A 21994-nucleotide genomic window follows, 5' to 3' on the forward strand; every position below is an offset into this window, starting at 1 on the left:
TGCAGAACCAGGCGGATTTTCTACTTGGTTGCCATGCGCGCATCATATCCACAACATACGCTGTATTCTACAGGAGAACAAAGAACTAAATATTCTCTTGGCTATGTGCTTCGTAGAATATAAAAAGCGTTCGATAGTCCGCACAGACCTACACCTAGAAAATACTAAAATCATATAGGATGCATATAAAACTAGTGGAACTTATTAAAGCCCTTCACTCAAATAGCGAGTGCCAAATCAGAATCAACGATCTTGTCACAGATTGGTTTGAGGTCACCACCGGAGTTCGTCAAGGTTGCGTCGTTGCACCGTTTTTTTTATAATCCTCATGGACTTCATCGTAAAGAAATCAATTTCACAAGATTGAGGAATATCCGTCTCCTCTTTTCGAAAACTCTGCCACCTAGAGTATCCCGATGATGCTATTACAATTGACGATTCAGTCAGGGCTCTTAAGGCCACTGTAGATAGCCTAAATAGGTTCTTAAAAATGCATTTTTTCTCTCGAACTTCATACAATTTTTTTTTTAAATGTATCTATGATTTAAGATATACCTACTTGTCCGCTTTTTAATTAAACAGATTAATTTATATATCTCCTTTAATGATTTATTTTTTACTCAATATGTTAGCGTGATCATTGTATGAAACCACTGTATTTAATATGTATACGTATACTTTTTATGCTTTTTTTCGTTTATCTACTGTATATTATTTGAAATGTTTATTTCTACGCACGATGTGTTTTTTGTATAGTAAAAGACACTACGTGCCGTGTATATGTATAAATAAATATCAAAATACCGAAGTATCATCAACCTTATCTTCTCTTTTCCATTAACCAATTTTATCATGAATGCAAAATTCTTGGTGAAAAATCAGATAACACAATTCTCTGAAAAAGAACGCGTCGTGGTTGTTTAATATTAATGTTTTTTTTTTCAATCACCTTTACATCATTCTCATAGACAAAATATGTCATTTTTTGATATGCGATATTTTTTCTTGCATATGAAACTACTGACATTGAGGAATGTACGAGCATATGTACTTATATGTATATCTCAGCAAACAAACGTTCTGGTAAACGCCCCCAATCCAAAAACAGTGCTGTCACTTAATCATTGCAATGTTTATAAAATACACTTTTTTTATTTATTCTAATTATCATTTAAATGCATTTGTACGCTAAATGCAGCGATACATGACAGTAAGGTGATTGATTTTACTCTTCAGGTTAAGGGATAATTAAATACATCTCAATATGTGTAATTACACTGTAATGTAAATTCAAAAACTTTGTTGTTTTATCAAAATACTTTTGATTGTTAACTTTTATATACTCGTATTTAGGATTTTAATTGTTGAGAGTTGGTGGAGCTCCTACCCCAGTTAGAGGTTTTTTCTATTTTTTATTTTTTATTTTATATATTATAAAGTAATGCCTAGTAGGAGAAGACCCGTGCTAAGGCAGACTAACATATATATATATTTTTATATATCTCCATATACATACACACACACGTGTGCACCCTTATAAACATTCATACACATACACACATACGTACACGTACATACACACATACACATACATACACACATATACATGCAAATATACATACACATACACATACCCACATAAATATTCATACATATATACACACACATATACATAAACACCCTTACATACACATACATACACATATATAAATACACATACACACATACATATATATGTATGTGTGTATATTTTATCTTTCTTGTCATTATTTTAGTGTTTAAACTGTCGCGGATAGTATTAATATTAATACAATTTACCTTGCAATGTAGTTTAATAACCTGTCAGTTTCTTGTCTTCCTTACTTAATAAGCTACTGGTTTTTTTTTTTTTTTGCATTTTGTTGGGTGAAAAAAATATCTTTAACTTTATTATAAATTCAACGAGCCATAAAGCTAAAAGATCTCTGTTCGAAAGAAGTTCTCGTCCTTTGTTGTTCATATCTCCATGGTAAGGACGATGTTAATGAACTGCAGAACGTCGATCTCGTGTTTCGCAGAATGTACTGAATTAAATTCAACAGAAAATGCTGACTTGCTTTTTGGATGACTTTATATTTCAGGTGAAATTATTTAGCGCGTGTGGGTGTGTCATTGATCATAGATTATGAACCCCGCACATGTAATAAATGTATAAATGTAAAACCCTATAAGGCATTTAAATAAATAAATAAATGTTATGACTATAAGGTCATTTCGTGTAAGTGTGCTATTATGCACTCATTTGCGGTTTTCATGAACTTTTTAGTAATGGCAGAGTGACACGGTGAACTGCGTTCCAAATTCTATTAAATGTCATAGTTAAATTGAATCGGGTTGTGGTCCCGTGACTAGTGTTGCGGACTCACGGGCCGGAGGTCCAAGGTTCAAACCCCACTCTACCCCAACTTGATTTCCATTTTCTTATAGTGAGTTATTTACAACTTGTTGAAAATGGCCACCAAAATTCAAATATTTGGGTAAATTATAAGAACGCTAATATTTATTTTTATTTAAAAAAAAATAATGAATTTAAAACACACTTTTTATTTACTTATGGTACTTTTAACGGGGAGATGCCACATACCTTTAGACTTGTAGCAGCCTCTGCAAACATCATTAGATATGTATTTTTATACTACGTAGATAAGACAGATTCTCGCATTGTGCTATCTCCCATTTTGTTACACATCAGTCCGACATTTACATTTGAATTACGTTCAATGTCGTGTTGCGGATTTTTCGTATTTCCATAACACTGGCGCTCGCGCTCGCTGGGGACGTCTTGCGGATAATGCTAATAAAGTAAAACTATAAATAGAGACATTTTTACAAAGGAAAAATGTAATTTACAAAGAATTTTACGCCTACAAAGGTACGCTTATTTTGTTTGAATTCAAACTATTTATCGAACCACTTTTTAATTTTTCTTGATCAAGTCGATTCTTCCCCGCTTTATATTTATCTTTATGGGGATGTTCAGGCGTTGAAAATGCGATGATTCTGATTCCTCTTTCTCTGTGTCTAGACGGGTGAAAGAAACAATTATGTGTGTTAAATAGAATCAGAACCCTGGATGAGCGTTTTCGACTCATGATTACTCTCAGATATAAATCCTAATAAAAGAAAATCTAGTGGAGATAAGTTCACTTCGTAGTGTGCGGCTAGTTTGCCTACCATGTTTGAGATCTTAGGCTCGATTTCTGGCTGTTAAGATAAAAGTTAAATGCCCGATTTAAAGGTGGTTCTACACTCCAATATATCATCAATGGATTTTCGTATTATAATTAGATTGTACAAGTAAATTAACGAATGTTTCTACTGTTCGTGTAATTGTAATTTGCTCATGAGGAAAAATGACAGTATCCGACAAAAGATCTCCACATAACATGTCAAACTCCCACTTAAAGGAGCATGGATACCGTAGAATTAAATTTAATAAAAATCGCGGCCTACGAAAATAAAAAAAAATAAAAAAACTTTTCTCGATTTTTGACAAAAAAAAGGTTTTTAGTATCAGCAAAACCAATAGGAAGAGAGCGCATTTATTGTAATATTTTAATGTTTCTGAACTGGCACCTGAAGCATAAAATTGATGAAATTACCTTCAATATAGCAAAAATCATTTACCCTGCATGTATTATTTTATTACAGTGCACTACGCATTACGAAGAGGGAAATGATGGCGAAAATGTGTTTGAATTTTGTATTCGATTTTTTTTTATGACTTTTTGTCATAAGATGATATTTTTTTTATGAATATTAGATTAATTAAATTTATTTTAATATTCCTATTTGGATCCGTAACACAAATGTTTATAAAGTGTAAGTGGCATAAAAATGATAAAACTCTTAACAACGATCAAAAGAAATTGATAACTAAGTAAACATTACTAAGAACTTAGATAAAACCAAACACAGTGTTTCTAGAAGCAATATTGTGTATGTAAATCAGGCATGAGCAACCTTTTTCTAGTCTGGGCCAATTTGCCAATTTTCCTCTGAGTTGCGAGCCAGAATATCAAAATTACCATCAAAACATACAAAACTTGTGTAGGTTCTAAGAAGTTAGTGAGCACTGAATTAAAATAATCTACACTAATTAAAATTAAAATTGTAAAGATATATAATTCACTCTGGATTGAAACCATTTTCTCGATAAATGACTGCAGTCCTAGTCCAGTAATATACTATCTAACATAACTTATACTGACGCGCTCTGGATTGAAATTTCCAACGCTCAAAGTGAATTTATTAATTTTCACTTTCCGATTGTAGTATATTCAACTTCTCAAAATCCCTTTTTAAAAAAGGATTTTTTGACGGATTCTGGATTGAAATTATGCTAATGTTTAGAGTGCGTTTATAATATGTTTTTTATTTTATGTTATTTTATATTTTATTTTTTTATTTTTTTATTTTATTTTTTTTTATTTCATTTCATTTCTTTTATTTAATTTTATTTCATATTATTTCATTTCATTTTATTTTGTTCATTATGGTGTACAAACAAAAAAACAATACATAGGATATTGGTATAATAATCACAATTTGCTATGTTAAGATATTATACCTCGATTATATGCGCACAACATGCGCAAATAAGTAAAAAAAAAAAGCTTATTTATTTGATTTTTCTTAAAATCGAATAGCTTAATTAAATTCTTTTAAAAATTAAAAAAAATAAAATAAAAATTATCCCAACAGTTTATTACAAATTATTTTATCTAACTAACATAAGGGACTATTTAAATTAAAACATTGCGTTACAGTTCTCCTATAATTAATTAATGTATCGTTAAAGATATCAATATCAGCATTACTTTCTACATAATTATATAATCTTAACATACGTGATGATACATGAAAGTGAACCATATTATTATTGAAGGTTGGAAGATAAAATGTAGTGTACGATCTCAATCGCCGACTGGGGACATTCAGGGCTACATTTTCTAAACAAGATGTAGAATCAACATTACAATGAATTATTTTGTAAAGATACCTCAAGTCTAAAATCTGTCTCCTGCGTGCGCGCATGAAAAAATGTATGAATGTAGAGAAATCGAGATCTCAATGCAAATATTGATTGATATGGCGTTCTATCCTCTCAGCTTACCCCTACGGTGAAACGGCACAGTGTTTTGTTTGGTTTTTTTTAAATCGGAACATCCCGCTATCTACATTTTTATTTATCACTCTTTTCCCACATTTCGGATTGTATTACAACGTCCATCATCATAGTTGAAGTTATTTATGTGTATATATTATATGTAACGTTATATACCTACTTAGAATTTATACCGTGCCGCAGTCGTTGCTATATGCAACGTTGAAGAAACTAAAAAAATATATTTACTGAAACAAAAAGCTTCCACGTCTAATACTAACAAACGGAACACATTACTAGCTAAAATAATAGCATGCTTGCCGTATGAACAGAATGTTGCAGATATAATTGCTTAAATTTATTTTAAAAAAACACGCCATAAACACTGTCTACAGCACACCTAAAAAAAATAGAGATATTCTGAAATTTGAAGGGCCAGATCTTCTTCGAAACCGACGGTATTTACAACTCGAATTGTAAAAATTGTCCTGAAGTGTGCATCCGGCAGACTGACAGAAAAATTATAATGAGAGTAAATGTGCACTAGAGTGCTCTGGTCGACCACCATACAGAAAAGTTTTCCTTCTAGCAGGTAATCTTAGGGAGACCGGGGAGTCACCGAATATGAAAAATAAAAGAAGAAATAGAGATCAAACTTTTGGCAATATTCTATTTAAGCCATCCTGGTACCTAGTAGTAAATAAATCATAAAAACGTAGACTGTGAAACAACACAAATATCATATTGTCAAACAGCATAATATATCAACCACCGCGACGTATATACTTAAATATGATCAACTCTTATTATGGACGCTGTAATGCGATTCAAATCGTCGACATGAATAAAGTAAATAGCAAACCTGTGACAGCGGGTGAAGATGAAAAAATATATTTTTGGTCCAGAGTTGGCACCATTTTAATGGTGTGTATACGAGTATGATTGAATATTTTTTTTATTGTGCTTTGTATTCTATGTAATAATTATATAAAACAGTGGAACACATGTGATCAATAAATCACAATTAAATTCAATGATATCGTGGTGTATTGATAAATAACATCAAGATAAATTTAATGGAAACATTGGAAATGTAGGTACATACAATCACAAAATTATGTAAAGCATAGCCAGTAAAAATATATTTTTATATTATTGTATAATTGTTCAGCGATAATTAACAGAGAAAAGTAATATACCCGAGTTTGTAATTGATATTACGTTAATTATAAAGTTATACATTTGATTTGTAACATTCCTATAGAAATTCAATACTGCCCGTGACCGTGGAAAACATGTCGCCCTAATAATCGATTATGTATTCAAATTGATTTTGCATAAGTAAAATCGATAAACCTTTTTTCAGAATAGTTATTGTTTTTTAGAAAAAAAAAAACCCGTTAAGCCTCTGTTTTAGAGATTCGTCAGCAGGTGGGAAATAAAGGATATGAAAGTTTTGAAAAATATCACAACCTCCTGAACAATCCAGTAAAATCTTTCTTGGATTTTTTTAAATTGTGGAATCAAACCCGCTACGCCATTTTTACATTTGGCCGTCTAACCAATTGTTCCACTGTATCTTAATCAATAAATTCCGAATAATCATACAAGCGTTATTATCAATATGAACGTTTATGAATTTCCAAAGTTAACAATATTTTTTGTGTGATATACAGTAGCTACCTAATGGTATCGTCTGATTTAATTCGTATTATTATTGTTTATAAAGATTTTTGTAAAATTAAAAGGGGTCATGCCGTGTACAATTTAACATTTGCACCGTAAACATATTTACGGTGCAAATTTTGATGGACACGGAAAACCACAAAATATACAATAATCTAGCTCATTAAACATAAAATTGTGATCCGTCATTTTATTTAGACCTCTTGGCCGTTTATGCTGAAAAAATATATTCATCTCGTAGGACATGCCAATAGTCGGAAAAACAGCGATTTCACATTAGCTTGTTGCGATAACGTATAGAAAACGAGGTATTTATAATGCAGAAAAAGCGGCGTGACATTTTATTATCTCTATCTTACTTTATGTAAAAACAACGTTATGGTTTGTTGCCGATTTTCAAATAATCGGATAAAACTTAGAACTGATCCATTTATCGGTTATTTTTAAATGATTTATCTTAATTAAGGATTTTGATATAACTGAATAATTCGTTGATTCTTGTGATTGGTTAAAAAGTTTATTCGTCCTATAATATCAAAAGACTATAGGAAATAATCACAGTCCTTCTCAGAATGCGGATGGTATAATAAGGACTCTAATATTAGGTTTTATTCTAAAAATAGAATAATAAGAAACCATTGATGCAACAATAATTTAACAAAATATATTTTTCCAAAATTATTTTACATCATCGTTATCATCCGCACCTAGTAGTGCAAAGGGCACGACATTGGCACACCAAATGCTGCGTATCTCAATAACCCGTTAAATGAAGGTATAGTCGCCTCAGGAATCAGTCTAAAAACTCGTGATTTGTTTGTTTACATGAAGCTTCTCGTTACACTGTATCTAGTTTAAGGTTCTATTAAAACGTTCTTGCTTATAAATGCGCTTGTTTGTAAATAATAGATATTCAAAATGACTAACATTTTTCTCGTCGTAAGGTTTCTATAACATACACAGAAATTATAAATAAATCAACGCGAATGATCTATATAAATTTTGTCTGTCTTTGTTATGTTCAAGTACCTGCCAGCGTATTTTAATCGTTCAATAAACCTTGTTGTAGATTCTATTTCTGTTTTGTTTGTTAGCCGCTCTTTTGTTAATAATTTGAATATTTGTAACTAATTTGAAATAATGTCAATATGTCTAGAGGATAATGTACCTTTATTCCAAATGACAGCAATCTCTAAAAAAGATAAAGGGATTTCTCGCCGTCTAAACCGTTTGGAGATAAACATTATTTTATTTACAAAAATGAAAAATGAAGTTAGTATAGTGTTCGCAGTGTCAGTATGGCCGAGTGACTGTGAGCAGAATGTCCGTATTTATACTGTTTTAACAATAAATTAATATGTCTTCCTTTATTTTGTATTGGAGAGAGTTTGCTACTGCACTCAGTGGTAAGTTATATTTATTTATTATCCAGATAGTTAGTCTCGTTGAAATTAAGTCGTTTTCATTTTACTATTTTATTTCATATTTAGTTATTATGTGTTGCTGTATTTATAGCTTTGACAATCAATCAGACTTTAATAATCTTTTTAAAGTAAATCTGCGTTTTGCTTAAGCTGAAAGTTGCATTGAAGCGCTTGGCAAAGTTTCTTGAGCTATTTTCGGAAAAACCAAACTCGTGTCAAGAGTGTCATTTTATACGCCGCGTACATTATTTTAATTCTAGGAATAAATAAGATTGTGATCAAATACGGGTCTCTTAATTTAGATTTTGCCAATGATAAGCATTGAAACACTCGATAGTAATCTGTCAAAAACCTTGGATATAAATGTAAATCTGGTCGTATCAATATCGCAGCGATAAGAATTTTCTTCCGTTGTTTGATATTACGAGTATTAATCAAACGCATGTATTAGAAAACTGCAAGTCTCTTTATCATATTTGCAATATTTTTGTTTTAGAAATCAAATAATAAAGCTATCTTAATAAATACGCTAGTTTGATGTAATATTACGAATTTCGCAGTTGTCATATTTAGAAAAATGTATTGTGTTATGAAAAATACAACTGTTATTTATGTTAAAAAAATTCATCTTAGTAATTAAACTAATGTTAACTATTCAAATTACCAACCGGTGATTTTAAAAGTAATTTTACATGAGTAATCACAGAATTACAATAAAATTTATCTTTGAATTGATACTACCATTTAAATTTTTTGCACATATTAAATAAATTATAATAATCTTAAATTTAAAGATTATTTTACTATTTTCTGTAATTGATTATGCTGCCGAAAGATTGTTTGTAAAATCTGTAAAATCCAACAAGATTAGATAGTATTAATCCATTTATTCTACGACATGTAGGTACTTTTTAACGCTAAACACGATTGTTTTGTTGATGGGATAGATTTTAAAACAAAAATAAATCATATAATTAAAATGCAAAACACCATACATAAATTTTTTAAGAGTAAATGCTTGTATAGAATATTAGAAATAAAATTGTTCGATTTCGTAACTAACTACCGTGATGTTTGTAATTTCGTGATTTTGTGCGATCTGTGTCGATGTTTTGACCTCCATACAAACGGCAACTTCAGGGTGAACTGTTGATACAAAAACCTAGCGTTTCAATCATTATCCATAAAAAAGTGATCGATTAATTTCATTAATTAAAGATGAATAAAAAATGTATTTTTTCTATATCGTTCACGGAATAACTCGATATCGTAAAATACCATCAGCCGATTTCAATAAATATAATCGGAAAAACTGTTATTTTACTGAGTGTTTATTTAGGTTTATTTTTATAAAAGTTTTATTGACAATATCTCCTGTATTTTATGTCACTTATGCTATTTTTAATATGTATAAATTGTACAGTGTAGGATATGTACATATATACTTACTCATTGGGTATAATAATCTCGGGATTGAAATATAAAACTAAGAAATCAAGAATTCGAAAAGTTTAAAATTTGTTTTGCCGAGATGTGTTAACCTTTTTTTACTGATTAGTCATTTCTTTATTTTATGTATCAGGCGCGTGCGGTGTGTACAATTATTAGATAACTTTTGAAGCATAAGAACGGAAGTCCACTTCTAAAATTGTCTCTTTCTTCAAAAACAATATGAATCATTTTATTCATTTATTAACGCTTTTATATCGTGGTGTACTCAAATATAATATATACAAATACGAATGACTATACGAAAATAAAAATCGCAACAGAAAAAAATAAATTTATTATTAAATTCACAAAATTATTCATTGTTTTCCAAGCAACGGCGGGGTTTTTTTAAATATTTTTTTAATCAAGACTGTATTGATTTGCAAGTCGCCGCATGCGAGTACTGGTGAATTAAATGAATAATTAGTACCTAATATAATGATGACTAGGACTGTTTTTGGTTTAAAAAAATGTCTTTTGAGCTCAATAAAAATAAAATTTTAAAAATATTTAGCCTAAAGCTGAACAATTAAAATGGTCTCTATAGTAAGTCATTTGTGACTTCTATCCTTTTGCGTTATTAGTACAGATTTAAAACAATACAAATTCGTAGAGATAGTGTGCATCTTTGATAAGGAATATACGATTACAAAGTTAAGAAATTGCAGAAAACAAAAAATATATAAAAAGTTTAAAAATATAATAAATGTAAGAGTATATCGATGGCTCAGTTTCATAGAGCGATAACAAAAAAAAAATTGAAAAAAACCCTCCTTTCTTCAATTCTACTCTAAAGGATTATTATTTATCTCTTTTTAGACTAAAACTAGTAGATATTGTGTATGTATTTCACATATATAATTCATTAAAAATGTTTTGAGTTTGTCCAAATTTTTGTAGACAAGGACTGGATTTAACTCTCTAAGGAGCTATTAATATTAACATATTACAATAGACTTAAAGAAAAAATAAATAAAACAAAAAAAACGAAAAAAGAATCTTCATGTCTGTTGTAATATGTTAACTATAACAGCTCCCTAAGGGGTTAAATCCAGCTCTTGTCTACAAAAATTTGGACTAACTGAAAATGTTGTTGATGAATCCATCTGGTCTAAGAAGAAGTATAATATATAAATCATTATTTGTTATCAATCAATTTAGATGTTTCAAAACTTTGGACAGCCTTTTCTGAAAACTAGTAGTTTCTATTTATTACTGTATGAAACTGAGTCATCGAAATGTAAAAAACAATAGATTAGATATATTATAAGTAGTGAATAAGGTAATATAACTGTTTATTTAAAAGAACAATTAAAATAATATAAATTAGGACACTAAGTGTACAATGGTAGTAGATAATGTTAGAATAAGTGGTAAGTATCTAAATCACCACCGTTTTGCAGACGGTATAGTAATAATAAGTGAAGAGGTAAATGAACTGGACTCTATGGTAAAAGAATTATACGAAGCCTCTAGAAAGATCGGTCTGGAAATTAATAAACACAAAACCAAGATTTTGAGTCCAATACATAGCAACATATGTACTGGAAGTGAAACTATTGGTGCTGTTGACGAGTACATTATTTACCTTGGGCACAAAATCAAATTGGGAAAATTTGATCAAACTGTGGAACTGCCTAGATGAATCAGGTTAAGTTGGGCTGCGTTTGGAAAGCTAAAACACGTTTTCAGAAATAAAGAAATCTAAAATAATCTGAAGGCCAAAGTCTACAACTCTTGTGTTCTGCCGGTGGCAACATACGGTCTTGAAACCATGTCACTCACTGCTAGAAGTGTTCACAAAAGTAAGTGCACTCAGCGGTCTATGGAAAGACAAATATTGGGCGTCTCCTGAGAGACCAAATAAGGAATGAGGAGATAAGATGCCGTACAAAGGTGACTGATATCGCAGAAAGAGCGAGAAGACAAAAATGGAAGTGGGCGGGTCATGTGGCGAGACAAGAAGTCGATCGGTGGACCCTAGATAACTAAACTGGAGATCCTACGAAAATAAAAGGAAAGTAGGGAGACAGAAACAGAGTGCCCAGGACAGAAAAATTTGGAAAAATTCGGAAGAGGCCTGTATTCAGCAGTGGAGAGAAATGGGCTGATAAGAAGAAGAAGAATACGTATAGGTAGATATTGCGTTAGACTATGTTAGGTCAGTCTTGGCATTTACATGACAGTTTACATGTCATAGTATATCAAGTGATCGCTTTGCACACTATAAAAATATTTGGAGAAGTAAAACAGCTGAAACCTTTATCCTGTGGGTGAGACTTTATCTATAATATATTTATATTAAATTTCATAAACTCCCTAGGAGATAACACCCAGCAGTTTAGACATACTAAAAAACAGTGTTTTTTCTTACAAAAATAACGTCATCTGACTAATTATGTGCGTTAGTTATTTGAAGGATCAACCTACCTACATCATATATAGAAAGAGACAGCAAGGGACACAAGTACCTTTCAGGTATTATTGTTTATTTCCTTTTACATTTCCCTTATCAAGCCATCCCTCGTGCCATACCTGGTCCTTATTAACCGCTCTAATCTCTCGGGGCTCCTTTATCTTGTGCTATTGTCCTGCTTGTCTACCCTGTATGACGTCACTACTGTCCTAATACAGTCGACCTCGGATACTGATCCTTTTCGTAAAGTGTTTACAGAAATTTACAACCCAAAGTTGCTGAATTTATTTAGGAAGGTTCTATATTATCTTATATTACATATCCATGGTGACTTATTTTATGATAACCACATTCATAGGGCATATATTAAAAATGTTAATATTAGTAAGTCACGCACAACTAACTACCTGGCGAAATAAATGAAAAACGAAAGCCTAAATTTTACAGATACACAAGGGTAAAGTCGGTGTTAAATAAAATAAAATACTAACATACAGTAGAATGACTTGTAAAATTTTATATTTTTCGCCTCTCATCACATGCCCAAAGTACTCAAGTTTTCTTTTCTTTATAGTTTTCAGTACCTCTTTATATTTTTCCATCCGTCGGAGAACATCATCGTTTCGGACTCTATCCACCCAGGAGATTTTTAATATCCTCCTGTAGCACCACATTTCAAAGGCTTCGATCTTTTTTGAAGTGTTTTGGGTGAGTGTCCACGTTTCGACGCCGTAAAAAAGTACCGAGAAGACGTAACATCGAGTAATGCGCATTCGGAGGTCTAAATTAAAGTCTCTACTGCAAAGAAGGTCACGCATCCTGAAAAAGCAGTCTCGCGCCACCTCTATTCTGACTTTGATCTCTTGCGAGTGATCCCATTCCTAAATATTAATATTGATGAACTTGCTCAATAAACTGCGCTCCAAGTTTTAAAGTCATTGGGAAAGTTTGTGGCTTTTTCCGAATAACCATACATTTAGTCTTGGAAATATTCATCTCTAGCCCTTTATTCAAACTTGCCGTATAAACTTTGTCCAATAATAGTTGCAGGCTTTCCATACTATTTGCTTTTTTTTTTTTACAAGTCATTCTACAGGGAAAGATTGAAGGGAGACGCAGTGCAGGTAGAAGGCGCATCTCTTGGCTTAAAAACTTGTGCGACTGGTTCCATTGCAGCACTCAGTCCTTGTTCAGGGCAGCTGCCAATAAAGTAAGAATCGCAATGATGATTTCCAACCTCCATCGGGGAGAGGAACCATAAGAAGAAGACGAACATACAGTACCGCAGAGTGTGTGCGGACCAACTACAGCTTCACAAAATTATGACAGGAATAGTTGACTGTACAGAACTACTTAGTTTAATAACAATACATGTGCCAGCCAGGATTTGTAGACGGTACCACCTGTTTCATGTACCAATAAGTAAAACATCGTATGTTAAAAATGCTTTTTTTCGTACGACTTTTTCAGTGTACAATACAAAATTTAAAGATATAGATTACACAAACATCACTCTGTCAGATTAAAAAATTATTTTGTAACTTAGTAGACATTATAATAATACATCTCCCTTCCCCTCCTTATCCTCTCTTCAAGCATCCTTGTCCTAATCCTGCCCAATTTACAATAACTTACTGTTCTTAAAAAATATAAAAAGTTCTTTGATTATTGAAAAATATTTACGAGTACAGGAAAGTAACATTTTCATATGTATGAACTTATATGTATTTATTTAATATGTAATACATTTTCTTTACTGACTTTGTATACTTTGTGGAAATCTGTTATTAGTTCTGAGTTTATACACCATATCTATTCGTTTACCATAAATATGTATGTAGAACTGTTTATTTCCCAAATAAATTAAAATAAAATAAATAAATAAACAAATACTTTTGTATAAAAATATTAACTCTAAAAAAACCACATGAAAACACGTCCGCGATAGGAATCTTCCCCTTCAAGGAAGCTTTCCTTTCTTTTTCTTTCTTCAATGCATCAGAGCTTAAAATCTTCTTGGGTTATCGCAGTTTTTATCAGGTCATGGTAAATTTAATAAAAAAATATTTGTTTTTAATATACTGATTCCTCTTCATGCTGCTGCGGATATCCTAATCAATATTCTGAACACATCCTGTGGTCTTGTCTCCTTCCCGCTCTCTATGGTTACGGAATTGAGCTTCTTGCTACTATCCGTAGTTCTGTTATAGGTCTTGTCTGATATGCAAATCTGGTGGCTTCCAAAAACAATTTTGAGGCATTTAAAAAGCTTTGTAAGAATATCGGCGAATTGATCATGTCCAATCAATTTGTTCCTAGTAAGTGAAGAATTCTCTTCACTCTTTTCGTCAATTCAATAAAGCGCATATTATGTACTTCTGAATAATTGTATTTCAGTACAAAGCTGCTTAGGCTACCAGATTACAGAGAGATCCTTCGGGCAGCATTTCTCGTTCGACAACAAATCATTTTTCCGTGAATGTGATCACCGCCAAGGACACTTATGTCTTCAGATGCGGTGTTGGGTATATGGGGACAAGCTGCTGAAAAAAATTAAATCACTTAAAAAATTACAACAGAGATGGAGAATATTTTAGAGAAGGGAATATGGAAGTCTAGGCATTTACAGGACTTATTCTCTGTCGTTTGCTGGTTTGAGTGGACACTTTCATTTGGACAATCTCAAATTATTGTTAAGTCACTTAAGTTTGGTGCGAGAAGGTATTATGTATGCTCGAAAGGGGATGCACTTTTTTTTTAAATCAATCCATCTATTATATTAGTCATTTCGTATGACGTCTTGATAGTCCTGTTCTGGTTTCTGAGTTGGCCCTTAACGTACCTGGCTACCGCACCCGTCACACGAATCTATCTCTTTTCCATGTACCCACAGTTCGCACCAACTATGCACAGAACTCTCCTCTGATTCGCTTGACGCGTAATTATAATTTATTTTTCAATAACATAGACATATTTAATTGCAGTAAACTCACTTTTAAAACCAAAATTAAAAAACTATTATTTGAAAAAAATTATGTTTCGTTTAAAAAAAAAATATATATATTTTTTTACATTATAATTTTAAATTGTTTCTATTCACTCATATCAAATACACACTTACCCTGTCCTTAAACCTACCCTCATACCCATATACAATCACACACATATTCACATACCTACCAAAACCACACTCCACTTTTTTAAACACGCATCCTCACACACAAAAAAAAAACTCGCACACATGCACTTCTATAAATTATATTTAACTGAACTGGATTTTTATAATTGTATTTATGTGGAAAACTGATTTGGCTTTATTTTATGTTTTTTTTTATAATGTTGTGTATATTTTTTTGTATTGCTGTTGTTTTTCTTAATAAACAAAAAATAAAAAATAAAAGTATGATTTGTACTTTTTTTGTTTATTTATATCTTTATTTCTTTCCTCTGTCTCTATATTAGTGTCAAGTCCATCTAGTGATCAAATGGTCATCGCATTTACCTACCATGCAAGAGATCTCGGGTTCGATTCCCGAAATTTTCGGCATTTAATATATATTTATAAACGTGTTTTTAGTTTTTACACAACAATAATTTGAGTATGTCCAAATGGGACTAGATTGCAACTCAAAAAGAGCAATTAAGATTATTATATCACAACAGTGATATAGATCACTAGGCAGAATGGTGAATGTAACACAATGTGTAAGTGGCCACTAAACCAGCCATTGACAGATCATAAGCCCCATAAATGCGAATACGTCCATGTTTTCTTTCTTAACCTGTTTTTACGCTAGAATATTTCATGGGCACATGAAGCGTAAGGCTGATCATTTTACCTTCTGTGACAAGAGTGATCAAGTTACGCTGCGGTTGGTGTACAAATGCCGTATCTTATGCACTATTAGGTGCGGAAAGGGAATAATGATGAAATGAACTAAATTATTGTTTTTGTTCTTTGTGAAGTTAGTTATGTAATATGCATAATTTATTGTATGTTATACATATATTTGTATACGTCATACAAGTTTTACTAATTGAAAAAATCTAATTACGGAATCCTGTGCATTTTTCAATTTAAAATAATTTTTATTTTCTTCGTTTAACATCATCGGCTACCTAAATACTGTCACATTTATCTAATTAACATGTTCTGGGGTACTATTCTGAATTTTCTGAGAGTGGTTAATCTGTGGATTTTTATTTCTTGCATGCGACTATGACCACACTGATGATTTACCGTCAAATAAAAACGAACACATAAAACGGAACATGATAAATTTTAATTTAGAATAGAATTGAGACCTTAAGCATAATCCAAACACTTAATAAGGTTGAATTGACGAACCGTATTAGTTTTTTTTTCATTTTTTATACATTTTTTTTTTTTTTTTTTCATTAGAAAATTTATTTATAAACCCTTACGGATTATTACATTCATTTTACTTAAAATAATATGTACATTTTTCATTTATACTCACTCTGTTGTTCAAAATGATATTTTTTACATCTTTTGAAAAGTTTGTCTGAGTCTTTTGTTTAGTTTTGTCTGGTAGTTTATTGTATAATTTCAGTCCCTGGTTCATTAGTCTTGATTGTCCTTGTCTTGTTTTAGAAAGTTGTATATGGTATTTGTCTGATATTCTCGTATTATGTCCATGTTGACTACAATTTTTTACAAGTTTTAGTTCTTCGTCTACAATTACATTAGTGGCTAATTTATGGATAAATTTTAATGATTCTAGTTGAAAGAGTTCAGTTATATTTAATTGCTTAGTTTGTTTTAAAAGTTCTCTAGTTGCAGTTAAGTAAGGAATTCATATACTAACTTTAATATTTTATTTTGTTGTCTTTGTAGTCTGTTATGTCATTTTGATATCCTGCTCCACATAGTAGTTGCGTTTAACATATTTTAGTTTTTACATCGGTTTCATACATTAGATTTTTTTCTGTTTTTGGAATAAAATTTTTGATTTTTAAAAAAATACTCGATAATGTTGCCACTTTGCTAATTAAATTATTGATATGAATTGTCCATGTTAATTGTCTGTCTATTGTTAGTCCTAAGTATTTAACGTGTTCAATTTCAGTATACGTCATTTGACGTTTACCATATATGAAGCAAAGCTTTTATTTGCTTACTATATATCTTGATTAACAAATAACAACAGGGATAGCGAATACGTTAAATATGGGAATATGGAAGTCTAGGCATTTACAGGGCTTATGACCTGTCATTAGCTGGTTTAACTGGCCACTTTACACACTGTGTAACATTCACCATTTTGCCTATGTTTGAACATCCAAGTTTCTTCAATTCTTCCATTTGTTGATTTTAGTGAAGTTAAAGAACTGAAGAATATCTTCTTGATACTTTATAGTGCCTGTTTATAACTAAATCTGTAAAATACAAATAAAATAAATGTAATTTAAACCTGTCATAAAAAATTAAAAAAAATAAAAAATGTTTCCCACCGAAAAGTCTTTAGACTTAGTGGGTAACAAATTCTTTTATGTATTTTTTAATTACAAAATAAACGCTGCTCTGCAGCACTGAAACTGAAAGAATTGAAATCTTTATTGTTGTGAAGAAATTCATCTGACTGAATTATTTTACATACTAGGCAACGCCTGAAAACTATTTTCCAATTTATAAACTTCTTCTTGGACCAGTTGGTAAAACCAGTTAACTTTTTTATGAGTAGTCGAATTAATTGGGTATGGTCTCTAGTCGCAAAGCCCTTGCTTAAGCTTGATTATTCTACAGGTTGATAGGAGACAAGTTTTTGTGTTAATCGGTTTGTTAGAATTTATAAAGGTGTGACAGTAAACCGAATTTTCGAGATTATCACTATCGCCTTTTTTAGTGACTCAAATAACTAATATTCTGAATTGAAATGAATTTTCGTCTGCTATTTTGACGGTCTAATACGTAAATACTTGCTGGGTACAGGCACCATGTAACCAACGAAGGTAATTAAAAAATATTAAAAAATTCGAATTACTGTTTGGGAAAATCATTTACCTAATTTTTATTTAATTATTTTGCATGTTTACACTCTTCAGTACGTATCGTTGTCGCATTCAAAACTTATGGATGAACAATAAAGTAATGAATTTATGCTAAAATTATCATCCAAAACTTAAAATCAATGTATAACTTAAGATTCCTTAATGAATGAATTTCCTTCTCTTGAACTAAGCAAACTTGTTCTTCGAGTTCTAGAAATTCCCTCAGTGCAATAACTTATTCACTTCTCTGTCAGAGTAATTAACAAACAAACTTCACAGAACAGTATCAATTGCTTTATAGGTTAAATACAGGAACACTTAAATAAGTCCCATTTCACTATTAATACATACATTAATATTACGTTTTGAATTCTCAAAATGAGTACCGCAATTATTTTCACATTTGCATCAAAACACAAAATTAAACAATAAATGACGCTTAAATAATCGATTATTCAACGTGTTATCGACACATTGCAACATACATAGATAAGGAACATTAATAGGGCTCAATACAAGTTTTAGATATGGAAGTTATAGAACTTTACAAAAATCAACAGATGGAAGAATTGAAGAAATATGGATGTTAAAACGTACATACAAAGGTAGAATAGTGAATTTAACACATTGTGTTAAATAGCTACTTAAACCAACCAAGGACAGACCAACCAAATACCTCTGTAAATACCTCTGTAAAAAATAATTCCATATTTCTACTCTAATATTTACTCAATCTCTGTTGTACCTTCCGTCTTAATCTCAATAATTCCCAAGAGGCTTAAATCCATTTGTCGGCAAACATTTGGACTAAATTTAAATATGTAGTTCATCTTTTATTGACAAAACCTTTTATGTTTAAATTAACATAATCATAATAATTACTTACGTATATTTAAACAACTTACTAAATAAGGTCCATTTGTTAGATGCCACAAAAATGATTTTCGCCAAAACGATTCCCCAATAAATAAATATTCATTGAAGGAGATCAGGTATGACATATGAGTACAATAATAGGACTCATACATTTACAGATATAAATTAACAATTTACAACAGGAATGGAGAATACCTTAAAGAATGGACTGTCGAAGTCTAGACATTTACAGAGCTTATGACCTGTCATTGACTGGTTTAAGTGGTCACTCTACACACAGTGTAACATTCACCATTTTGCCTATGTTTGAACATTCATATTGGAGGAATAGAAGAAATATGAATGTTCAAACATAGGCAAAATGATGAATGTTACACAGTGTGTAAAGTGGTCACTTAAACCAGCCAATGATAGGTCATAAGCTCTGTAAATGCCTAGACTTCTATATTCCTTTCTTTAAGGTATTCTCCATCCCTGTTGTAATTTGTTAATCTTAATGACTCCCGAGGCGGTGAAATCCAGTCTTTTGTCTACAAACATTTGAACTAACTCAAATATCCTAAGATACAAATTAAATTAAACATTCCGAGAAATTTTATCAAAATTAATTTGGGTTAAGACACGTCAGTCCAATGAAGTAACATCAGACATTGAATAATATATAGATTCAACCCTTTGACCTTTGACTTATCCGATGGCGTTTTAATTAATTTTAGTGTATCAATGGTACAATACTCATCTTGACTGCTTAACAATAGCGCTTTGATCTGTTTTGATGCCTGTTAAAAGGCAGTAAATTGTGGTAAGAAAATCTCAAACCACTACATTTGTATTTTTTTACAGCAACACTAATAACAGCCGCCGCCGGAACAACAGTAGGATGGACTTCTCCTACTCTCCCTAAACTGCTGGATCCATCATCGCCAATCCCCATCACTCCAGATCAGTCGTCGTGGATAGCTTCCATTATGATCCTCAGCTCAGCAGCTAGTCCATTAGCTGCCGCATACCTGGTCGAAAGATTGGGAAGAAAACCGACTCTTTTACTGGCCGCCGTGCCCTACATTATAGGATGGGTGCTCATAATGCAGGCTAACTCAGTTCTAATCTTGTATCTTTCGAGAGTAATATCAGGAATTGGATATGGAATTGTTTATACAACCGCTCCTATGTATCTGGGAGAAATCGCATCAGATAATGTCAGAGGATCTATGGCAACTCTAATAACTGTTATGTCAAAGGTCAGAGCAACCAGATATTTAATTATATTGATATTTTTTGTTGATATTTCTTGATAAAACTCCATAGTTTATTCGTTGTTTTTCCATAATTTGCTAACTGTGTTTTCATTTTTAGGTAGGTATTCTCTCGCAATACTGCATTGGGCCATTTGTCTCCATTACAACTCTCGCTGGCTGTAATATGATACCTCTTATAGCCTTTGTTTTAATATTTATGTGGCTACCCGAGTCTCCGTACTTTTATTTGAAAAACCAAAATCTTGAAAAAGCTGAAAAGTCTCTACAGGATTTACGTGGAAGGACGAACGTGAAAACCGAATTAGAAAATATGGACAAATTTGTGATAGAAGATATGAAACATAAAGGAAAATGGGAAGATTTGGTTCTAGTCGAGGGAAACAGACGAGCTTTAATTCTTATTTTAGGTGTATATACAACACAACAATTGTGCGGCAGCACAGCTGTGATATCGTATGCTCAACAAATATTTAGCCAAGCAGAAGGGGGCATGGGAGCCAAAGAAGCTTGCATTCTGTTTGGAAGTGTTCAATTATTGACTTCAACAATATCATCTCTTCTCGTGGATCGTCTTGGGAGAAAACCACTTCTTCTGATATCATCTGCAGGAGTGGGTTTGTCCACCTTAATTGTTGGATCATATTTCCTAATGAAGCACTTACACGTACATTTATTACACGTAGCGTGGATTCCAGTTACAGCAATTGTTGTTTTTATATGTTCTTATACAATAGGCTTAGCAACAGTACCCTTTGCAATTACATCAGAAATGTTTCCGACGAATATAAAATCTTTAGCGACATGCGTTATACAAACTTATACAGCTATCACTACTTTCGCAGTAACTAAGCTTTATCAAGTTGTGGCTGACAATTTAGGAACTTACGTTGCCTTTTTGGGGTTCGCTTTTTTCTCTTTACTTGGATTTATTTTCATTTTAATTCTACTTCCGGAAACCAAAGGACAATCTTTCGCGGTTATTCAGGACGGACTTAAAATGAAAGCTACTAAAGTGAAGAAGTCTAAAGAAGAAATGGAAGAAATGTCCTAAAATAGTATTTGACAAAGTACCTACTAATAGTTTTAAATTAAAATTTAATAACACAAAATAATCAAACTGTTTAATTTGATGATTGAAATCAAATAGATCAAAAATTGAGGCAATAATAATTTTCATGGTTAAAAAATGAAAGAAATGTTACACGTAATTACATTGTTTAAAAGTAAGAATAGGGCTAAAAGATATAAAAAGTTCAATTCGTAAATGTTTACAGTAATAAAAATGAGGATTTATATTAAATCCCTTTGTGTATCTAGACAAGGACTAGATTCAACTCCCTGGGGAGCTGTTTAAATTAACATATTACAACAGAGATGAAGAACATTTAAGAAAAGGTAATATAGAAGTCTAGGCATCTGCAGGGCTTATGACATATTGTTGATAAATTACCTGGTCCATGAAGAAGTATAGAAATTGAAAAAATAACATTTTCAGGCGTTGCCTAGTATGTAGGTGAAATAATTCAATTAGATGAATCTCACCTGCATAAATAAAGGTTTCAGCTCTTTAACTTCACAAACATCAACAGATGAAAGAATTGAAGGAATATAGATGTTTAAATATAGGCAGAATGGTGAATGTTACACAATGTGTAAAGTGGCCACTTAAACCAGCCATTGACAG

At 31.6% G+C, this 21994-nt stretch overlaps 1 protein-coding gene across 2 annotated transcripts; it reads left to right on the forward strand.

Moving 5' to 3' along the window:
- Positions 1–2729: 2729 nt before the first annotated feature.
- On the forward strand, positions 2730–21768 carry LOC148282798 (facilitated trehalose transporter Tret1-like). Of its 2 annotated transcripts, none has more exons than XM_088224535.1 (3): positions 2730–2911; positions 19895–20292; positions 20408–21768. In XM_088224535.1, the coding sequence occupies exons 2-3, from the start codon at positions 20020–20022 to the stop codon at positions 21359–21361; spliced, it is 1227 nt and encodes a 408-aa protein (XP_088080661.1). In that variant the 5' UTR covers positions 2730–2911; positions 19895–20019; the 3' UTR covers positions 21362–21768. The 2 variants fall into 2 exon arrangements, with proteins under 2 accessions (XP_088080661.1, XP_088080660.1); XM_088224534.1 differs by lacking the exon at positions 2730–2911 and adding an exon at positions 8104–8238.
- The last annotated feature ends 226 nt before the right edge of the window (positions 21769–21994 follow it).

This window comes from Micrasema longulum, unplaced genomic scaffold (genome assembly GCF_059751315.1).
Source record: "Micrasema longulum isolate JH-2025_06_02 unplaced genomic scaffold, ASM5975131v1 h1tg000292l, whole genome shotgun sequence".
Lineage (NCBI taxonomy): Eukaryota > Metazoa > Arthropoda > Insecta > Trichoptera > Brachycentridae > Micrasema > Micrasema longulum.